Source organism: Saccostrea cucullata, unplaced genomic scaffold, assembly GCF_032062105.1.
Source record: "Saccostrea cucullata isolate Sc308-1 unplaced genomic scaffold, CSIRO_AGI_Scuc_v1 ctg42, whole genome shotgun sequence".
Classification (NCBI taxonomy): domain Eukaryota; kingdom Metazoa; phylum Mollusca; class Bivalvia; order Ostreida; family Ostreidae; genus Saccostrea; species Saccostrea cuccullata.
Window position 1 is genome coordinate 421,993 of NW_026932910.1, and position 17,429 is coordinate 439,421.

Genomic DNA, 17,429 nt, shown 5'->3' on the forward strand with positions numbered 1-17,429 from the left:
TACGAAATTCCTGGATCCGCCACTAATTCTTGTTATATTGTAACCGACTCATCCCCAAGTAGCTTGGATTGACATTTTGTTAAGCCGTGATCCGTTGTGAGCTCTGATGAGCCAAACTAAAAGGTGTCAACATTTTAGCGGGAATAAGGAGGCGGTGAGCGCTGAGTCCCGTGTGCCTCTTGTAACAAAATATTTCAGACTTTGCTGTGAAGTAAAATAAACATGAGACAAATGTCATGTGATAGACACACAATCAAGACTTTATTTAGATACAGTATGAAATTTCAACAGGAGGATATTACACTAATGTTAACATGTTTTAAGTATACAGCTCTACTGATGTCGAGATGTATTTTTGTGATAGATAGCTATACAGTTTCTAATTTCGTTGTTTTCTAGGCATGGCATGGAAAGACCCACAATTTTAGGAGCGCTAATTAAAGATTTTATACGTATAACTTCTAAAGATTCTCCCAGCAAACCAATATTTTTTCTCAAACCTCGAAAAGTTGATCCCGCGAAAATATATGGAGATTGATGATTTCACAGTACATGTGTCAATAGTTTTTAAAATGCCGAGGTACTTTTCTTCACGGGGTCTTAATTCTACGGAATCTCTATTTCTGTTCAATCTGCTGGTTAAAAATTAAGCGAATTTCTTGGATAACCATTGAATGTTTTGTTTTGAATTTAAGGTTCTTTGATACTCTGATAAGAGAGATGTCTTAATGACATAAATGTCTATTATTCCTTTATAGATTTGCAAAGTTGAAGTGTCTTTTTTGCCCAGCAAGCTATGCTTTAATTGTTTGTATTTTTACTTATAAAATACAATTGTTTCGGAAAATCATTAAGGTTCATGCAACATTTTATATGAGTGAGCAGAGGGTTTGTACGGGGTTTTTTGACAAACATGTGACCGCAAAAATAGCGTTAATAAATCCCATGCTAAAATACATTTTAATAAGAGTTTCGTTTCTTGTACAATCTTTCTTTTTATTTGGCTCATTTTGATAAAATCAATATATCATTTAGAACAGAAAGAAAAGAAATAAATAACTGGATTAATGACAACTTACCTGTTCGTGCGTGATTTTCTTCTCGATTTTATAAGATATTCTAGTGAAGATTATAATCTGGAAAGAAAAATCGATCATGCGAAATGTAAAAACGGTAAAACCATATATATGGCTTAACGAGCTAAAAATTTTATGATGCGTTTCCATGACTCGACAAAACGGGAGAGAAAGGCTTGAAAATGGTATAATTAGTATATAATTATGTGATGTAACGTTAAGACATCTCTAACAAAAAGTGCATGTCAGCTAGCAGCGATTGGATATACCCTGTTGAAGTGAGGACAAACATGGAAGATGATGGAACAGACGACATCTTCAGGGACATATACTAAGATCAAGCTATACTATAACACAATTGCTAAGCGGTGTTTATTCTTTGACTAATGGAATTAATGCTGATTTTATTAGATCGGATCAATTAATCGGACAGTACGGAACAGGGTCTATCAGTGGCGTGTTTATGAATTAATGAGCGTGACCATCTCTGGGCTTTGATGGTTAGTGGCAGGTAAACAAAGCTGACCTCTCACTGTCTTGTTTTCCATTGATGCCTTTGACTTCTCACGGCCGTGGTCAGAATTCAGTTGCATGTTTCAGTGTTTTGGTGTTTGTAATGTGAATAAAGTGCGACAAAATGAAGACTTCATACAATCTGGAAAACCATTCTGATGGTGATGACCGGCAGGTCTATAATAAGGTAAGATATTGTGATGGAAATGACTTGGTCCTTCAATGTGTGTTTGAATGCTGATTATTTTTAAAAGGAATTTGGGAATTTAAACTTAAAAGGTGTAAGGTACTTGAAAGTCCTATTCAGCTACCTTTTATGGTCCTAGTCAACTGACATTAAAAAGAGAAAAAGATCACCTCGGAAAATACACACCCTGGAAGACTTTGGCAATTGGTATACAATGTAACTCTCTGTGAGGGCTATAGGAAAAGGGGGTAAAAACTGACAAGTAAGAAGGATTGCTTCATCCGTCGGGCTCCCATCTGAAACCTCACCTCTTTCTAACTGGAAAAGTTTTGACATTTTGTAAAAAAAGAAAAAAAAATACAACATATTTTTAGTGTTAGCTAGAATGATGATCCGCGCCTGGCATTGCCTACTAATAAGATTTTCTTTTATAATCTCACAAAAGCTTACACCAAAACTGGTCAGAATTTAAGTTAGTTCACAAGAGAAATGAAGGATTATCTTAAGTAAAAATTAACAAAAGACTCTTTAACGAAAAAATGGCAATTCAAAGCAATGTTTAACTTATTAAATATTTACCATTTGTAGTGTTTACCAAGATAAATTGCTGCATAATATCATTGCTTTTTTATTGAATCTGTCCTTTGGTTGACTCGTTTGGGATTATTTGGCTTTCCCGTGGCATTTAAAGACTATATAAGAATATATTCTTTGGCCTCTTTGTACTTGACCTTTGTGGCTAAAATGAATTTTAGCACGAAAATATTTATTTGATTTACCATCATTCAATGGAGTATTTGTCTACCTACAAACAGTTGTTTATGTAAAACTGCACTGGATTTGCTAATCGCTTTACTTCGGATTATTGAAATGTTCCTGTACCTTTAAAGGTATATATGTATGTAAAGTTTAAATGTAACGAATGTCGTCATTTATATACAAAAAATAACTTCACTGAACTTTTTGAAATGTAGGTTGAAAACAGTTTTTCTGTCCGTGAAAACGGAGCACCGTTCAGCAGTATGGCAGATTTGGATGTCAGTGACGTCATCATAAAGACGGAAGCAGAGAACGAGGTGAGATGTTAAATATTTCAGCCAAAAGTTTCAATGAAAAGCTTACGAAAGTTATAGCAAATAAAATAGTAGCGGCAACGTAAAAGCTGCTTGTATGGTGGCATATTTCTGCCTCCTTTTTTTCATTTCATTTTATTCAGGTAAAAATATCACAGAATGTCATGATTCACAAATTAAAACATTACAGACTAGCATACTGCTAGAAAAAAGAAATACACACACATTATCTCAGCACTATGCTAATTAAGGAAAATCCAATTTAACATATATATGTAATTATTATTAAATACATTGCATGACATACAGATGATAGATATTACCTAAGGATAGCCCATAAAAGCCTTATTAAAAAAGCTTATTTCCAATGGGGTCCTCAAATAACAGCCATGTTAGTAAACAAAAAATAACAAAATTACATAAACATTGGAATTTAGGCAGGTACTTCTATGAGTATATTATAATGCTTTGAAAAATGACATGTTTACAGTAGCATATTTTGTCTTGATAATTATCACAAATGCTTATGATACTAAAATAATAAATAAACGATAAAATTAGACAAGCTTTTTATGTTATAACACTAGCATTTGTAGATAAAAAAGATTTTACAGCTTTCTTAAAACTTTGTTTTGTTTTCACCTCTTTAATCTCCAGTGGCAATGTATTCCAATCTTTGATAGCATTATAGAAAAAACATGAAGACTCTTTCCCTTTTATCTTTGGAATAATAAAATTCTTATTTGTTGCACTTCTTGTGATATTATTATTTAATACAAAATGTTCATGGAGGTAAGCTGGTGCATTACCATGATATATATTAAAAACATGAATTAATCTTAATTGTTTAGCTCTATCCTCCACTCTTAACATATTTAGAGAGTTTAAAATATTGTTAGAAATACTCTCTCTAGGACTAAGGTTTAAAATGAACCGTTCTACTTTGTTCTGGGTTACTTGTAATCTGTGTTTAAGTTGCTTGTTTATTCCACAATACCAAGAAGAACTGGCATAGTCAAAATAACATTGTATCAAGGCAGAACATAGGGTCTTTCTAGAATGTGTACTAAGACAGGATGCATTTCTATATAAAAACTTAAGTCTAGCATTAACTTTTTGTATGATACTTAAAACAATATTTTCACATGAAAGAAACTTGTCAATACAGATTCCTAAATATTTAACACTGTCAGAACCTTTAATAATGTGACCATTACACACAATTTTAAAATCTGTGATACTTTTAAGCTTTCTTGGAGGACCAAATAAAATAGATTCTGTCTTACCTAGATGGGGTGACAATCTATTGTCAACTAACCAAGAAGAACATTTGTCAAGAACAATGCCCAGTTTTTGAGCAATAATAACAGGATCTCTGTGTGCATAAAAAATGGCACTGTCACCCGCATATAAAATTAATTTACAGTCATCATCAATATTGACAGTCATATCGTTAACATGTATTAAAAATAAAAGAGGTCCTAAGATGCTGCCTTGAGGAACACCACAATTTACAGTATTAAAGTCTGAAGAAGTATTGTTGACATGAACTTGTTGTTGTCTACAAGACAGATAAGATTTGAACCACTCAGTGGATAAAACTCCTAAAACTTTTAACTTATCACATAAAATTGTATGATCAACAGTGTCAAAAGCTTTTTGTAAATCCAACATTACCATACCTGTAAAAAGCCCTTTGGATGTATTACTTTTAATAAAATCTAACATATGTATTAAACAAGTATCTGTTGAAAATTTGTTTCTAAAACCTGATTGGTAAGAATACAACAAGTGATTATTGTTTAAAAAATCTAAAAGTTGAACATGGACACATTTTTCTAAAATCTTTGAAACTATACATAATATACTGACTGGCTATATAATTTCCCACTTCAAGGGAGTTTCCTTTCTTGAACAGAGGCTTGACTCTTGCCATTTTAAAATCATCTGGTACAATACCGGTGGTTATAGATTTGTTTACAATGGACATTATAGGTTCCTTAATATAAAAAGCACCATCTTTTAAAAACCTTGCAGGTATATTATCTAAACCAGTGCTTTTATTTACATTCAAACTTCTTAGTTCTTTGTATATAAAATCTTCAGTCACAGGTTGAAGTACAAAAGTTTTGTTTTCTATGTTTTTATCTGCATAAAACTGTCTAAAAACCCTTGAGGTGACAGAAAACATACGAGTATGAAGGATTAGGTAATTTACTTACAAGTTTTAATGCAATAGTTGTAAAAAAAACAGTTAAAATAATCTGCTAAAGTTTTCCCTTCATGTTGTACTATACCATCTATGTTTAAGACAATGTTTTCACTACTTTTTTGTTTATATTTATATCCTATGTTCTTGAGTTGTTGCCACAATTTTTTAGGCTCTGACCTATTTTCTTCAATTTTGTCTTGAAAGTAAGAGGATCTAGCCTTCCTTACTTCTCTCTGCACTTGATTTCTCAATTTACAAAATATCTTATTGTCTTCCTGACTTTTATGCTTTCTATATAGATATAAATGTTTATCTCTATCTCTAACTTCAATTAAGCGAGATAAATTAAATGTTGATGGTAAACTTACTTAATATTAAAACCAGTATACATGTACGACATCAGGGAAACAAGATTATTTTGTTAACATGCAAGAAATCATCATATTTATGTCAACATGCGACTTTTTAGTGTCAACATGCGACTTATTTTTGTCAATATGCAAGTTCACTATCTTTCAACATGCAAGATATTTATCTCATCTAGCAAGCTAGGTTGTCAGTTGCAAGTCAACATACTTGTCTCGTACGTCGCCATAATTAGCTTGCATGTGAACATAATTATCTTACAGTTTGATATAAATAGGTCGCGTGACTATATTTATTCTTGCATGTTCACATGAATGAGTGCATGCCTACTTAATGATGTAATTTTTGTATGTGTGAGGGGGAGTGGTTAAGAATTTGCCGAAGATGGGAGCATTTGTTAATTCGTAAGCTAAAATATGGATTTTTAACTTTATACTCTCTCTCCTACTTGGTTATTTCAGGTTCATCTCTTTCTATTGCATGTAAAACTACAGCATGTATTTTTGTTAATTAGCTCAACTTTAATTAAACTATTAGATATTGTTTGTTCAGGACACGAGAGACAGACATAATGACAGTCTTATCACCGACCTTGATGACGTCAGTGTATTATGTCATGAGGAAGAGAAACCAAGATCAGAATGCTTTAACGTGAATAGTAAGGTAAAGGTTACACTGACTTTGACACCTTTAACACTAATAAATCCTATGAATTGCACGAAGATTTTCTGACGTTCTTATTGAACAAATAATTATTTCTGTCGCTCTAAACACTGCTTTTTTCATGTATTATTTTACTGGATATCTCACTTTCTTTTTAGGTCACCTGAGTAAACTCAGGTGACCTATTGCTATCCGTTTTCGTCCGTCGTCGTCCGTCGTTCCTCGTGCGTTAACATTTAAAAATTTTCAGCTTCTTCTCTGAAACCGCTGAACCAATTTCAACCAATTTTGGCATATAGCATCTGTGGGTGAAGGGGAACAAAAACTGTGAATTTCATGGTCTCTGCCCCCCTGGGGCCTGGGGGTGGGGCCAAAACCACTAAAATTAGTGCAATCTTTAAAAAACTTTTTCTTTATTCCTGGACATCAAGCAGTCAAACTGTGGGTATGATTGTAATCAGCATTGAGTCCTCTACCAAAATTGTGAAATTCATGGCCCCAGGGTCAGGGGTTCTATTGCTATGGCGGGGCTTCATTGATTATATAGTGAAAATGCATTATTTCTTTGAAAATCTTCTTGTCTGCTCCTGAGTATTAAATAAACTAAGTACATAGTTATGATGAGCAAGAGTGCCTCTAACAAAATTGTGAATTTTATGGCCCCAGGGTCAGGGCGTTAGGGCGGGACTATATTGATTATATATTGAAAATGCATTATTTCTTTAAAAATCTTTTTCTCTGCTTCTGGATAGTAAATTAACAAACTAAGTGCATAGTTATGATGAGCATGAATGCCTCTACCAAAATTGTTAATTTTATGGTACCAGGGTAAGGAGTTCTGGTGTTAGGGCGGGGCTGTATTGATTATATAGTGAAAATGCATTATTTCTTTGAAAATCTTCTTCTCTGTTCCTAAGTATTAATCTAATCAAATACATAGGTTATGATGAACAAGAGTACCTCTACCAAAATTGTGAATTTTATGGCCCCAGGGTCAGGGGAAATCTGGTGTTTAGCATGGGGCTCTATAATGATTATATAGTGAAAATGCATTAATTCTTTGAAAATCTTCTCTACTTCTGAGTATTAAATATACCAACTAAGGAAATAGTTATGATGAGCAAGAGTGCCTCTTCCAAGTTGTGAATTTTATGGCCCCAGGGTCAGGAGTTCTGGTGTTAGGGCGGGGCTCTATTGATTATATAGTGAAAATGCAGTATTTCCATGAAAATCTTCTTCTCTGCTCCTAGGTATTAAATAAACTGACTAAGTACATAGTTATGATGAGCAAGAATGCTTCTACCAAAATTGTGATTTTATTGCCCCAGGGTCAGGGGTTATGGTGTTAGGGGGTGGCTCTATAATGATTATATAGTGAAAATACATTACATATATGAAAATCTTTTTTCTCTACTCCTGGGTAATAAGCAGATGTTCTACCTATATAGTTATGATGTGCAAGGGCTCTTCTTCCAGAATTATGAATTTCAAGGCCTGTGGGTAAGGGATACCAAAGGGGGGGGGCTCTACTTATATACTGAAAATGAATTGTTTGAAATCTGCTCCTTGGTATTAATCAAACATTTTTGATAAGCAAGTGTGCCTTTTCAAAAATTGTGCAATGTGTAGACCTAGGGTCAGGGGTTCATGTATGATAGGGGCACTTCTGATTATTGCTGAATATTACTGATTAGTTGAAATGCATTTTTGTTCCCCTACCCTGCTTATGGGTATTAAGTAACCAAACTAAACAATTAATTGTTAAGTGTATAGTTATGATTAACAATGGTGCCTCTTTCAAAATTGTGAATGCCATGGCATCTAGCTTAAAACATGAACCAAATTCAATCATTTGAAAGTTGTTGCATGAAGCTCAGGTGACCTATAAGGCCCATGGGCCTCTTGTTCTATTTACCCATATGACCAATTGTCTCACTCATTTTGCACATTCTTTCACAATGCTGGGAAGAAATTGTATTTTATTTGGTAGTGGACGATAGTCCGCAATAACATAGCTCATTTTAACCGAACATTTACATTTCAACAAATAATGGCCTAACAATAAGAAAAACGTCTGCAATTAACTTATTGAATGTTGTATTTGCTGAAAAGGTAATTGAATCTACCATAGATCTTACGAAATGATGACTTCAAACGAGTCTGTTGACATAATTGTTTCATCAACTTGATGGCCAATAAGTTACCTCATTTTAGTAATTGTCTGGCGCATGCTCTTGCAAATCGAACAACCGACAGAAAAAATCCCCATTACAGGTTACTGCAAAAGTTATGGAAATTAATGGTTGAAAAGTTAAAGTCATCACGTTTATCATAAGATTTTGTTGTTAGATTACCATTAACGTCTTTTTCAGGTAAAATTTCCAAATATGACACTTTACGGATGTGTCAGACTCTGTACGGAAGCGTAAATGGCTCTACACTTGTTTAGTTATGACTTTGTATATTGTCTTATATTTTATCGACTTATCAACATGTAAAGTGTTATACCTTCTTATCTATGCACATATTTTAAATTGTATCAAGAGTTCTTAATATAATTGATGGCAACTTCTTTTGTTCAATAGATTTTATTGCTTTAAGTTTTATCGACTGAAATAATAAATTGATTTTCAGATATTGGTTAAAACAAGATATTTATTTATATCGGTATAGTATTGTTGATATGATGAAATAAAGATATAGTTACATCGATTTTAATTTATGAATATTTTCGATTAAGAAGTCAGAATAAAGTGTTTTTGTATTATTTTCGCGGGGGCGGGAATTCCAATGATTCTTCACTTCACTCGGGATTCAGTAAAAGCTTATGTACATGTATCATGTACGATTAAAGGCTGAATCAAATTAAAAAGTATACTCCAGTATTGAAAAAGGGATCCATAGTGGACTATTGCACCGATCACCACTTTTGAAGAGGGGGAGACAATCTTGAGTAGCTTTGTGCCCCTCATCCAGCTTTAAAAAAAACTAAGTATAACAGAGATCTATTAATATGTCCCAAAATTTAAGAAAATTCTCGCAGTTAGATTATTAAATCCTTGGGGTGTTTTGCTTGTTATATATTTATTTTGGCTGACACTACACTTTCCTCCTTTAAACATTGTGACTAAGCTTATACAGATTGGATGAAATCAAATTATTTTATATTATTTAAAGCATAAGACGTTAGATCTGGTGTTTATATTTTTATGCACGGGGGGTGGGGGTTCAAGACTGTTGAGGTTCGCATTCATGAGTCAGGTCCTACATGTATGTATAACACAGAGTGGAACAACATTAAATACTTACAAAGTACATATATAATCAGTGTTACTTTTATAATACATAGTGTTACTTTCTATTTTCGCTTCATTAGCAATTAACAATCCCCCACTGAACTCAAGAGATATAGGCAGTAAACAATGATAGAATATAACAGATCCCCTCTTCAGAAGTAGTTATGGGTACATTAACCCTCTATGACAATGGTAATAATCTAACTGATGATGTCTCTCCATCTCCCTTTTTCAAATATTTTTGAATTTTGTTTCAGTCTATATAATCGTACACAATAGCAAATGCATGGTACATAAGCTTCCTAAGTGAAAAGAAGATTCATTAGAATTCCCGCCCCCGCCAAATTAATTCAAAAACACCTTTTTCTGACTTCTCGAAAATATCCATATATCTATATCGATATAACTTTTATATCTAAATATTTATTTCTTCATATAGACAATACTATATTGACATGATTGAATATTTTGTTTCGAACGATATTTCAAAATTAGTATAATATTTCAGTCGATAAAAGTTAAAGCAATAAAATCTATTGAACAAAAGAAGTTGCCTTTAATTATGTAAATACAGCTCAATACAATTCAAAATATGTGCATAAATAAGGAGGTATAACACTTTATATGTTGATAAGTCGATAAAATATAAGACAATATACAAAGTTATAACACAACAAGTGTAGAGCCATTTACGCTTCCGTACTCTGTAGTATCTTTTATTTCAAGTTCCCCGGGATATTTGTCGACGTAAGAATGGAATTGACCATAAGATTGTTAATTGTCAATACGTCGTCGATATATCTACATGTACATGTCGAGTTGAAAGCCAATGCAATTTAATTAAGGCCATTTAAAAAAAAATGTTTGCTTGCCCCCTCCCGAATCAGAGTAAAATTATTGGGTCGATAGGTTGGAAAATCTTTTTTCCAGAAAATTTCAATATATTTGTCAACTGGATAGGAAGAATAAAAAGGGGAAAAATGTCGTGTGTTGGAATGTAAAAAAGTTTTGAGTCGGGCCATTTTAGTCGGCCGGTCGTGAGAGGGCAACCAAACAATTTCTTAAAGATGGCCTTAGCCCAATTTTTTTTTTTAAAAACAATCCATGATTTCCCATTGATTTCAGTCATTACCCTTGTATGTGATGTAGCACATTGGAGTCGATTTAGAAGGAATTTCCATAGAAATAGTGATACATCAACAGTGGCCAATATAAATATCGTATATTTGAGTGTTTTTATATTTTTTCCGTTATTTCTCGATCATAACAAGGAGCACACGGCGAGTGTGACCGGTCGGCAGGGGATGCTCACTCCACCATGGCACCTGATCCCACCTCTGATGTTTTGGAGGTCTGTGTTTGCTCTGCTCCTATTTTGTATTGTTTTATGAACTTTTGAGCTTGAATACTGTTCGTTACCTCCATATGTTTCATTGCTATAAAGTTGTGACCTTTAACTCGACATTCATTCTATAACAGACGTTTTCTCAACATCAGCTACTTCCATTCGATCAAATGTTGTCTCTATATATATATACCTGTGAACTCGAGATGACAGACGCCATAGAGTATTGGTTTCTGTTTCATATTGGAATGTTTAACTGACTGTAAACGATAAGGTCCAGCTAATAGCTAAACTGTTTGAAAAATGAGATGGCTTCAGGCTTTCAATCGTCAACTTTTATTATTTATGTACTAGTAATATTCCGCAATCAACTGCATATACAGTACATGTATATGTTGTTTATGGCTCCCATCTTCTTCATACTCAAAGCTCAAGAACAATCAATTTTTGAACCAAGACAGACTATCCACAGATAGGTAAGTGGTATACAGAGATTTCAACAACCTCGTTTGAAGAAGATTTTGTAAATTCTATGGTCATTATAATGGACTTGTTGGCATTTTGTCTGTCAAATTTCATTCCCATTTTAGACCTTTGTTTTTCTGCTAAATTTGATACGAGATAATCATTCCTCCAGATCACAACATAGGGTTCTGGGTGGGTATGACCGGTCGACAGGGGATGCTCACTTCTCCAAGGTACCCAATCCCAAGTCTAAAATTACTGGGATCCCCGTTTTATGCTCTGTTCAGGCTTTCCCAGATCGTTGTTTTTCATTTCATAATTATATAAAGATAGTACATGTATGTGACTGAGGTTCAGAACTTCGTACTAGACGTATGGATTGTTATGTATCATATATCATGTTTCTTATATACTACTGTTGACAATTATATGACAGACAAAAAGTCAAATACTGAAAATATCAGCTGGTCATCATGTTTTGTATTTGCCCTTAGCGTTATATAACGTCAAAGAGCTAAAAAACAAAAGATATTGCATGACCATATCTCAGTCTAAAATTGCATTTCAAAGTACGCCAGTGTACTGAACAATGATAAAAAGAAGAACTTCCTCAAAGTCCGTTCATCGACATTTGTGGCTACTGTATAAACATTTTGCTAAGATATTAATATAAATGAACACAAAGAATTCAATTACTTTGCTAAAGTTTAATGCCTGAGGCTGAACATGGAGTCTTCAGGCATGTGATGTATATGTAAGTGTGACCTATTTTGCGTGCTGTAATTTAGTTCATTAACCTCAACTTAATATACACTGTATAAATACATACGCACATTTTTCCATATGACACTAAATCTAATGTGATCATAAAATTATATTTTCTGACAAATCATGACATATCAATCAAGACCTATTCAACTACAAAAATGATAGCATAAGATGTAGTTTATTTAATTTTTTTAGGATTCATCCAGCAAGAATAATCACATCAACGTTTTAGATGGTGTCAACACTCTAAGCGAAAACGGACTCCACAAGGCCGCGAACGAGGATGAGGTATTTATTTACCACTGAGTGTATACCTCAAGGAAATGTTTGTTATATATACTTCCTTTTATTAAGATAGAAATCACTTGTTTTTAAAATGACTTTTAAAACATTTTTGTAGACTTTAAACAATGGATGTGAGATTGAGCTAAACGCCAGTACGAACATCCATGAAGTTTCAAAGATGGGACTGAATTCAGAGGAAATGGAACGCAAAAAACTAACGGTATGTCATATTACAAGTGCTTCTCTTATTTATTTTAGAATTATTTTGTATTGTTTCACAGTCGATAATGGTGGGTGGGGTTCAAATCAATAGCTAAATCAACATGAATTATCAAAGTAAACCTTTCCAAAAATATTCATATTTTAGAATCCATCAGAAGAAAAGGAGTCTGTACAAGATGTTGATATGGAAGCTGTTAAGGTATTGTTTTGTTGTGTTAACCGTAAAATTCATTATCAAGTAATTCATATTTCAAAGTAATTATGGACTTATACTTAGATGAATATATGTATCTTCTTCATGAACTTGTCTATATACTATACATGCAAAGCTTGCTGGTTGAATTAATATGTTTCAATTTATTTTTAGGATTATGTTTTAAAAATTGTCAACCGAGCACGAGAAATAGTTCAGAAAGAATCAGAGAATAGCACAAAACCGAAGGTAAGAAAGATCATTTTAGGACTAGAATGTATGTACATGTATAATCATGTGTAGACATCAAATAAAATTAATGTTAAAATTAATTTATCAATTATAGGGAAGAATATATATTAGTTTACAAATAATAATTTTAATATTCTATCAACAAGAATATATTTTAGTGGTTATAATCTATGAATTCTGAAGAGAATAATTCAGTATCTTTCTCCAAGTTTAACACTTATCCTTTTGTTATAAAAATAGCAAATTATGCAGTCTTCCTATGAACAATGTAGACTGTGTTTATCACATTATTTCAATGTTTCTATTTTATTATATATCTACAGAACCATCGGTCCACAAAACCATGGGCACAAAGACTTCTCGAAATATTCTGCTTTCGAAGAAAATGAAAGTGCGATAGATATTCATGTGTAAAAATAAACATCATGGATATTGTGAATGAAAATTGATCAGTCGCCATGGCGGCTTCAGTTGGAAATATACTAGTACAACGACTGCGCTGGACGTCAATTTCGAGCCATTGGCTTCACTTGGAATCTGAAGAGAATGCATACCAATATGGAATTCTCTAGTAAATATTTCAGGTTGCAGTGATAATCTTTAACAAAAAAGTGAAACTTAGTTTTACTGAATGAAGTATATACTGTGACAGTTTCTATTTCATGTGGTACATATCAGAAGAGCTCAACATTGTTTTCAGACAATGCAAGTATATAAATTTATAATTTATGACCCTGTGGATTTATAACCAGTTCATTCATTCATTATTTGTCAAATGCAGTCTATTCAGTAGGCTGAATTAACCTTTCAAATAACCTACTCAGTGTATTCGATGTACATGTAAAATTACTTCCCCAATCATATTTTAAAATGTGTAGGAATAAATCGACCTTTTGTGCATGATTTAGACATTTTATAATTTAAAACAAGCATGAATTCATCGTCATTGTTCTATGATAATATCTACACATTCACTCGACATTTTAATTTTGATTTTTTATTTTATTGTAATATTGCGAAGAATAAAATATTTTTTGATGTAATCGTTTATTGTGAATATTTTGTTAGATGAACATAATTATAAACGCATGTATCATTTGTCCAATACACCGACAGCCCGTCTATTAAAAAAATCAAGACGGATCAGAATTCCAAGTCAATTCTTCCTATCTAAACGTGCATGGGATTTGCTCGAATAGAGGATTCCAAGTTAGATCTACATGGTGCAAAGTTAAAGAAAAGTATCAGGTTAAAAACTCTCAATTGCTCAAAACGTTAACATGTGTTCTAAAATGAGATACATGTAATTTCACGATTGGTCAATTTGTTCTGGATTCTGTTTTACGTACCGGTATAACTGACCAAAGAGTATACATGTTTTGCAAATTACTGAGCATTTTTGCATGGATTCCGTTTTCTATATATTACGTATTTTTCCTTAGACTGTGATCAAACAGTGCTGGTTTGTGAACTGTTTTGTATTCAGTGATTAATCATTTTCTTGCAAAACTAATATAGTAGAATATAGCTCTCTGGGACAAAAAAAACCGATCAAATATGTCATAGAGCTGTAATTTCTCCCATTGTAGAGTCTTCGCTTTACGTTGACACTTTTTCGTCGCAAGGTTTTGGGCCTTAATGTAGTATTTCTTGCAACTATCTTATTTTTGTAGTTTGAATTCTGATTGCAAAAATCGTTATTTACAAACGTACAAAAACTTTTGTTCATATGTCGATTCCATAAATCCCTGTAAACTTGATACCATAGATTCTGTTATATCATTTTTGTAGAGATTTTTTTCTGAATATAGACGATTAGAGCCAACTAACAACTAAAATTGTTTGAAAAACAAGAGGACTTCAACATTCCAGTCGTCAATTTTCTTTATTTTTGTAGTAATATCCCAACAATCAACTTCTTATGGTGTTTACAAATCTCCTAATGCAACTTGTCAAAGTCTAAAGAACGTGCTAAATGTACGATCAATTTTAAACCGAGACAGGCTACACACACATAAGTTGATGTACATGTATATGAATTTCAATGACCTCGCTTAAAGCCAACATTTCCTAAAGTCTTTGTTCGATATTATAGCTTTGTAAGCAAATATAACCTATCATTTTGGTCGTATTTTGGCTTGCTTGTTTCGTAGTTCATACCAATGGGTAATTGCAATGGTTAAGCCTTTTTAACTACGGAAAGTTCCTTCTACCTTATCAATACATAGGGTGTGACTGGTCAACATGCAAGGAATGCTTATTCCTCCTAGCCAATTATCTAACTAATTAAACAATGAATAACCTTAATCATTTATAACATTTAGCAATTATGCCTTTGAATCGATACCATTATCCAGTGCCACAAAGATGCCTTCTTAATCTGGCAAAGTATAAATCAAGTTTTCTAGATTTTACAAATGACACCGGAAAAGGCGGTTTAATAGAAAATTTTTCACTCTTTTTTTCTGCTACACAAATTACTATTACAGCTAACAAACCATGTCTGTAAAAAACACAAATCATACACGTAAGTGGCATATAGAACAATGTTGAAAGTGTAAAACACTTCTAATTAAAATACATGTAATGAACAAAATCATATAACATCTTAAATTCTTCATTATTGATCCTCCAGCAGTTTCTTGAGCTCCCCACTAGAGTCCTTGCCGACCACTTGATCCCCGCCACCAATGAATTTCCCCTTCACAAAGACTCGGGGTACCTGAAATAAAATAATCAAATGTACTCTTCTATTCATTGTCGGAAACCCACGGTCGGTCTCGCTTCTCTTACCTATCCGTACCGACGATGTCTTCTATTTATCAGTATCAAGTTTTAAGGATACGCCCAGTAAGCACGATGTTCTAAAATACTGTTCTATTAATATGTATCAAGTTTTAAGGATACGCTCAGTGAGTACGATGTTCTAAAATTACTGTTAGATACGTATCAAGTAATTCTAAGGATACGCCCAGAGAGCATAATGTCCTAAAATATCACTTACTCACTTTGTAGACACAACGACAATCCAAATTGGGAGTTAAATGTACATAAGTATATGCAGCTCAAATTACAATGTTCTAAAAAGTGGCACGTGAGCGTGTAGTACATTTAAATTTCCCTTTGCTTGAATGTTGATGCTGAACTCGTTGCACTTCAAGCGCGGATCCAGGATTTGGAGTTAGGGGGGGCGCCAAAATTAGGCAAGGGGTCTGGGGGCCTGGGGGCCTGGATTTTAGAGATTTTGAAGGGTTAAAATGAGGTCTACCAAAGCCCTGGTGGGGGCCCAGGGGGCTTTCGGAAGCTATTTCTAGAGATTTTGAAGGGTAAAAATGAGTTCTACCAAGTAGACATATTTGATTTACGCTAACTTTGACAAATTTTAGGGGGGGCGCGCGCCGGGTGCGCCCCCCCTTAAATCCGCTAGCACAATAACTAAACACTTTAATTTGTGGAGGGAAAAAATGAAGCAAGCTATACTTCGATATTTCCTCATTTCCTCTTGACACCTTTAAAATCATTGATTTGCGATGTTCAATCTAGATTACTTAGCAACTGAGATTTAAAGATCTACTCAATTAATGAACTAATCATTACCATCGTAAACAAAGTAAATTTAAATTCAATTTTTTTAACAACAGAGAGTTAATCAAAATATTTACCGTTCTGGCTCCTGTTTTCTTCATCATATAAGTCTGGATGGCCACACAGTTTGGGTCGTTCTCTATCTCGATGACTTCATAGTCTTCTCTCTTCAAGGTTCCTTTCTTTATATACTTCTGGAATACTTGTTTTGCCTTCTTACAAAATGGACATGAGCTTTTGGAGTAAATCACGACTTTCTTTGAGCTAATCTTTTCCTTGATGGCAGCTTCCACAGACATGGTGATAACTTTGTGTCTAATTGTTCCACACGTGTCGTCTGCGAGCAAGTGTTTTCAGAAATGGTCAATGAAAGGATATATATATTCAATACAGAACCGTATGATTGATTTAAAAAATAACGTTTCTATTTAAAACACGTTTAAAGTTCCCGAGTCAATCCAGGTCAAAGTGGATCCACGAATTTAGCAATGTAATGGTACTTAAATATATGTCAATGTGTTTGTATTACGGCTATAGAATATTTATAAGTTTCAATGTAAAATTTTCTTAATCAAAGTCACAGCAAATTTATTTACGACAACAAAATCAACAAAATAATGGTGCATAACAATTTAATTAAATTAATTACCAAGATGGCGAAAGCACAAATAATCATAATAGAAACTGCATCATTAAAAACACGTATTAGTTTGTTTATCGTCCTTTCCAGAATATTTCACTCATAGACACCATGCACCACTGGCAGTGGAGGGCTGCAAAGAAATACGCACGCTAACTCTCGATTCCCGCCTACATTTTGGAACCATTTAATTCTATATAAATAGCAATTTGGCCATAAAATCTTTGTTTGATACAAAGAACAGTTCTATGGTAATTGATGAATTGTCTTAATACCAGCGCTAAACAG

General features: G+C 33.4%; 2 protein-coding genes across 4 annotated transcripts; one reads left to right on the plus strand and one right to left on the minus strand.

Moving 5' to 3' along the window:
• The first annotated feature begins 1,288 nt into the window (after positions 1-1,288).
• On the plus strand, positions 1,289-13,572 carry LOC134236443 (uncharacterized). 3 transcript variants are annotated; one of them, XM_062718625.1, is made up of 8 exons: positions 1,289-1,776; positions 2,751-2,852; positions 5,980-6,090; positions 12,160-12,252; positions 12,365-12,469; positions 12,617-12,670; positions 12,839-12,913; positions 13,240-13,572. In XM_062718625.1, exons 1-8 carry the CDS (start codon positions 1,714-1,716, stop codon positions 13,303-13,305), a joined length of 669 nt encoding a protein of 222 aa, XP_062574609.1. In that variant the 5' UTR covers positions 1,289-1,713; the 3' UTR covers positions 13,306-13,572. The 3 variants fall into 3 exon arrangements, with proteins under 3 accessions (XP_062574609.1, XP_062574610.1, XP_062574611.1); XM_062718626.1 differs by having other exon boundaries at positions 1,290-1,776; positions 5,980-6,078; XM_062718627.1 differs by lacking the exon at positions 5,980-6,090 and having other exon boundaries at positions 1,296-1,776.
• Positions 13,573-14,513: 941 nt separating this feature from the next.
• LOC134236459 (uncharacterized) lies at positions 14,514-16,981 on the minus strand. The gene is made up of 2 exons (XM_062718643.1): positions 16,579-16,981; positions 14,514-15,638 (listed from the first exon to the last, which is right to left on the minus strand). The coding sequence occupies exons 1-2, from the start codon at positions 16,798-16,800 to the stop codon at positions 15,537-15,539; spliced, it is 324 nt and encodes a 107-aa protein (XP_062574627.1). The 5' UTR covers positions 16,801-16,981; the 3' UTR covers positions 14,514-15,536.
• Between the last annotated feature and the right edge of the window lie 448 nt (positions 16,982-17,429).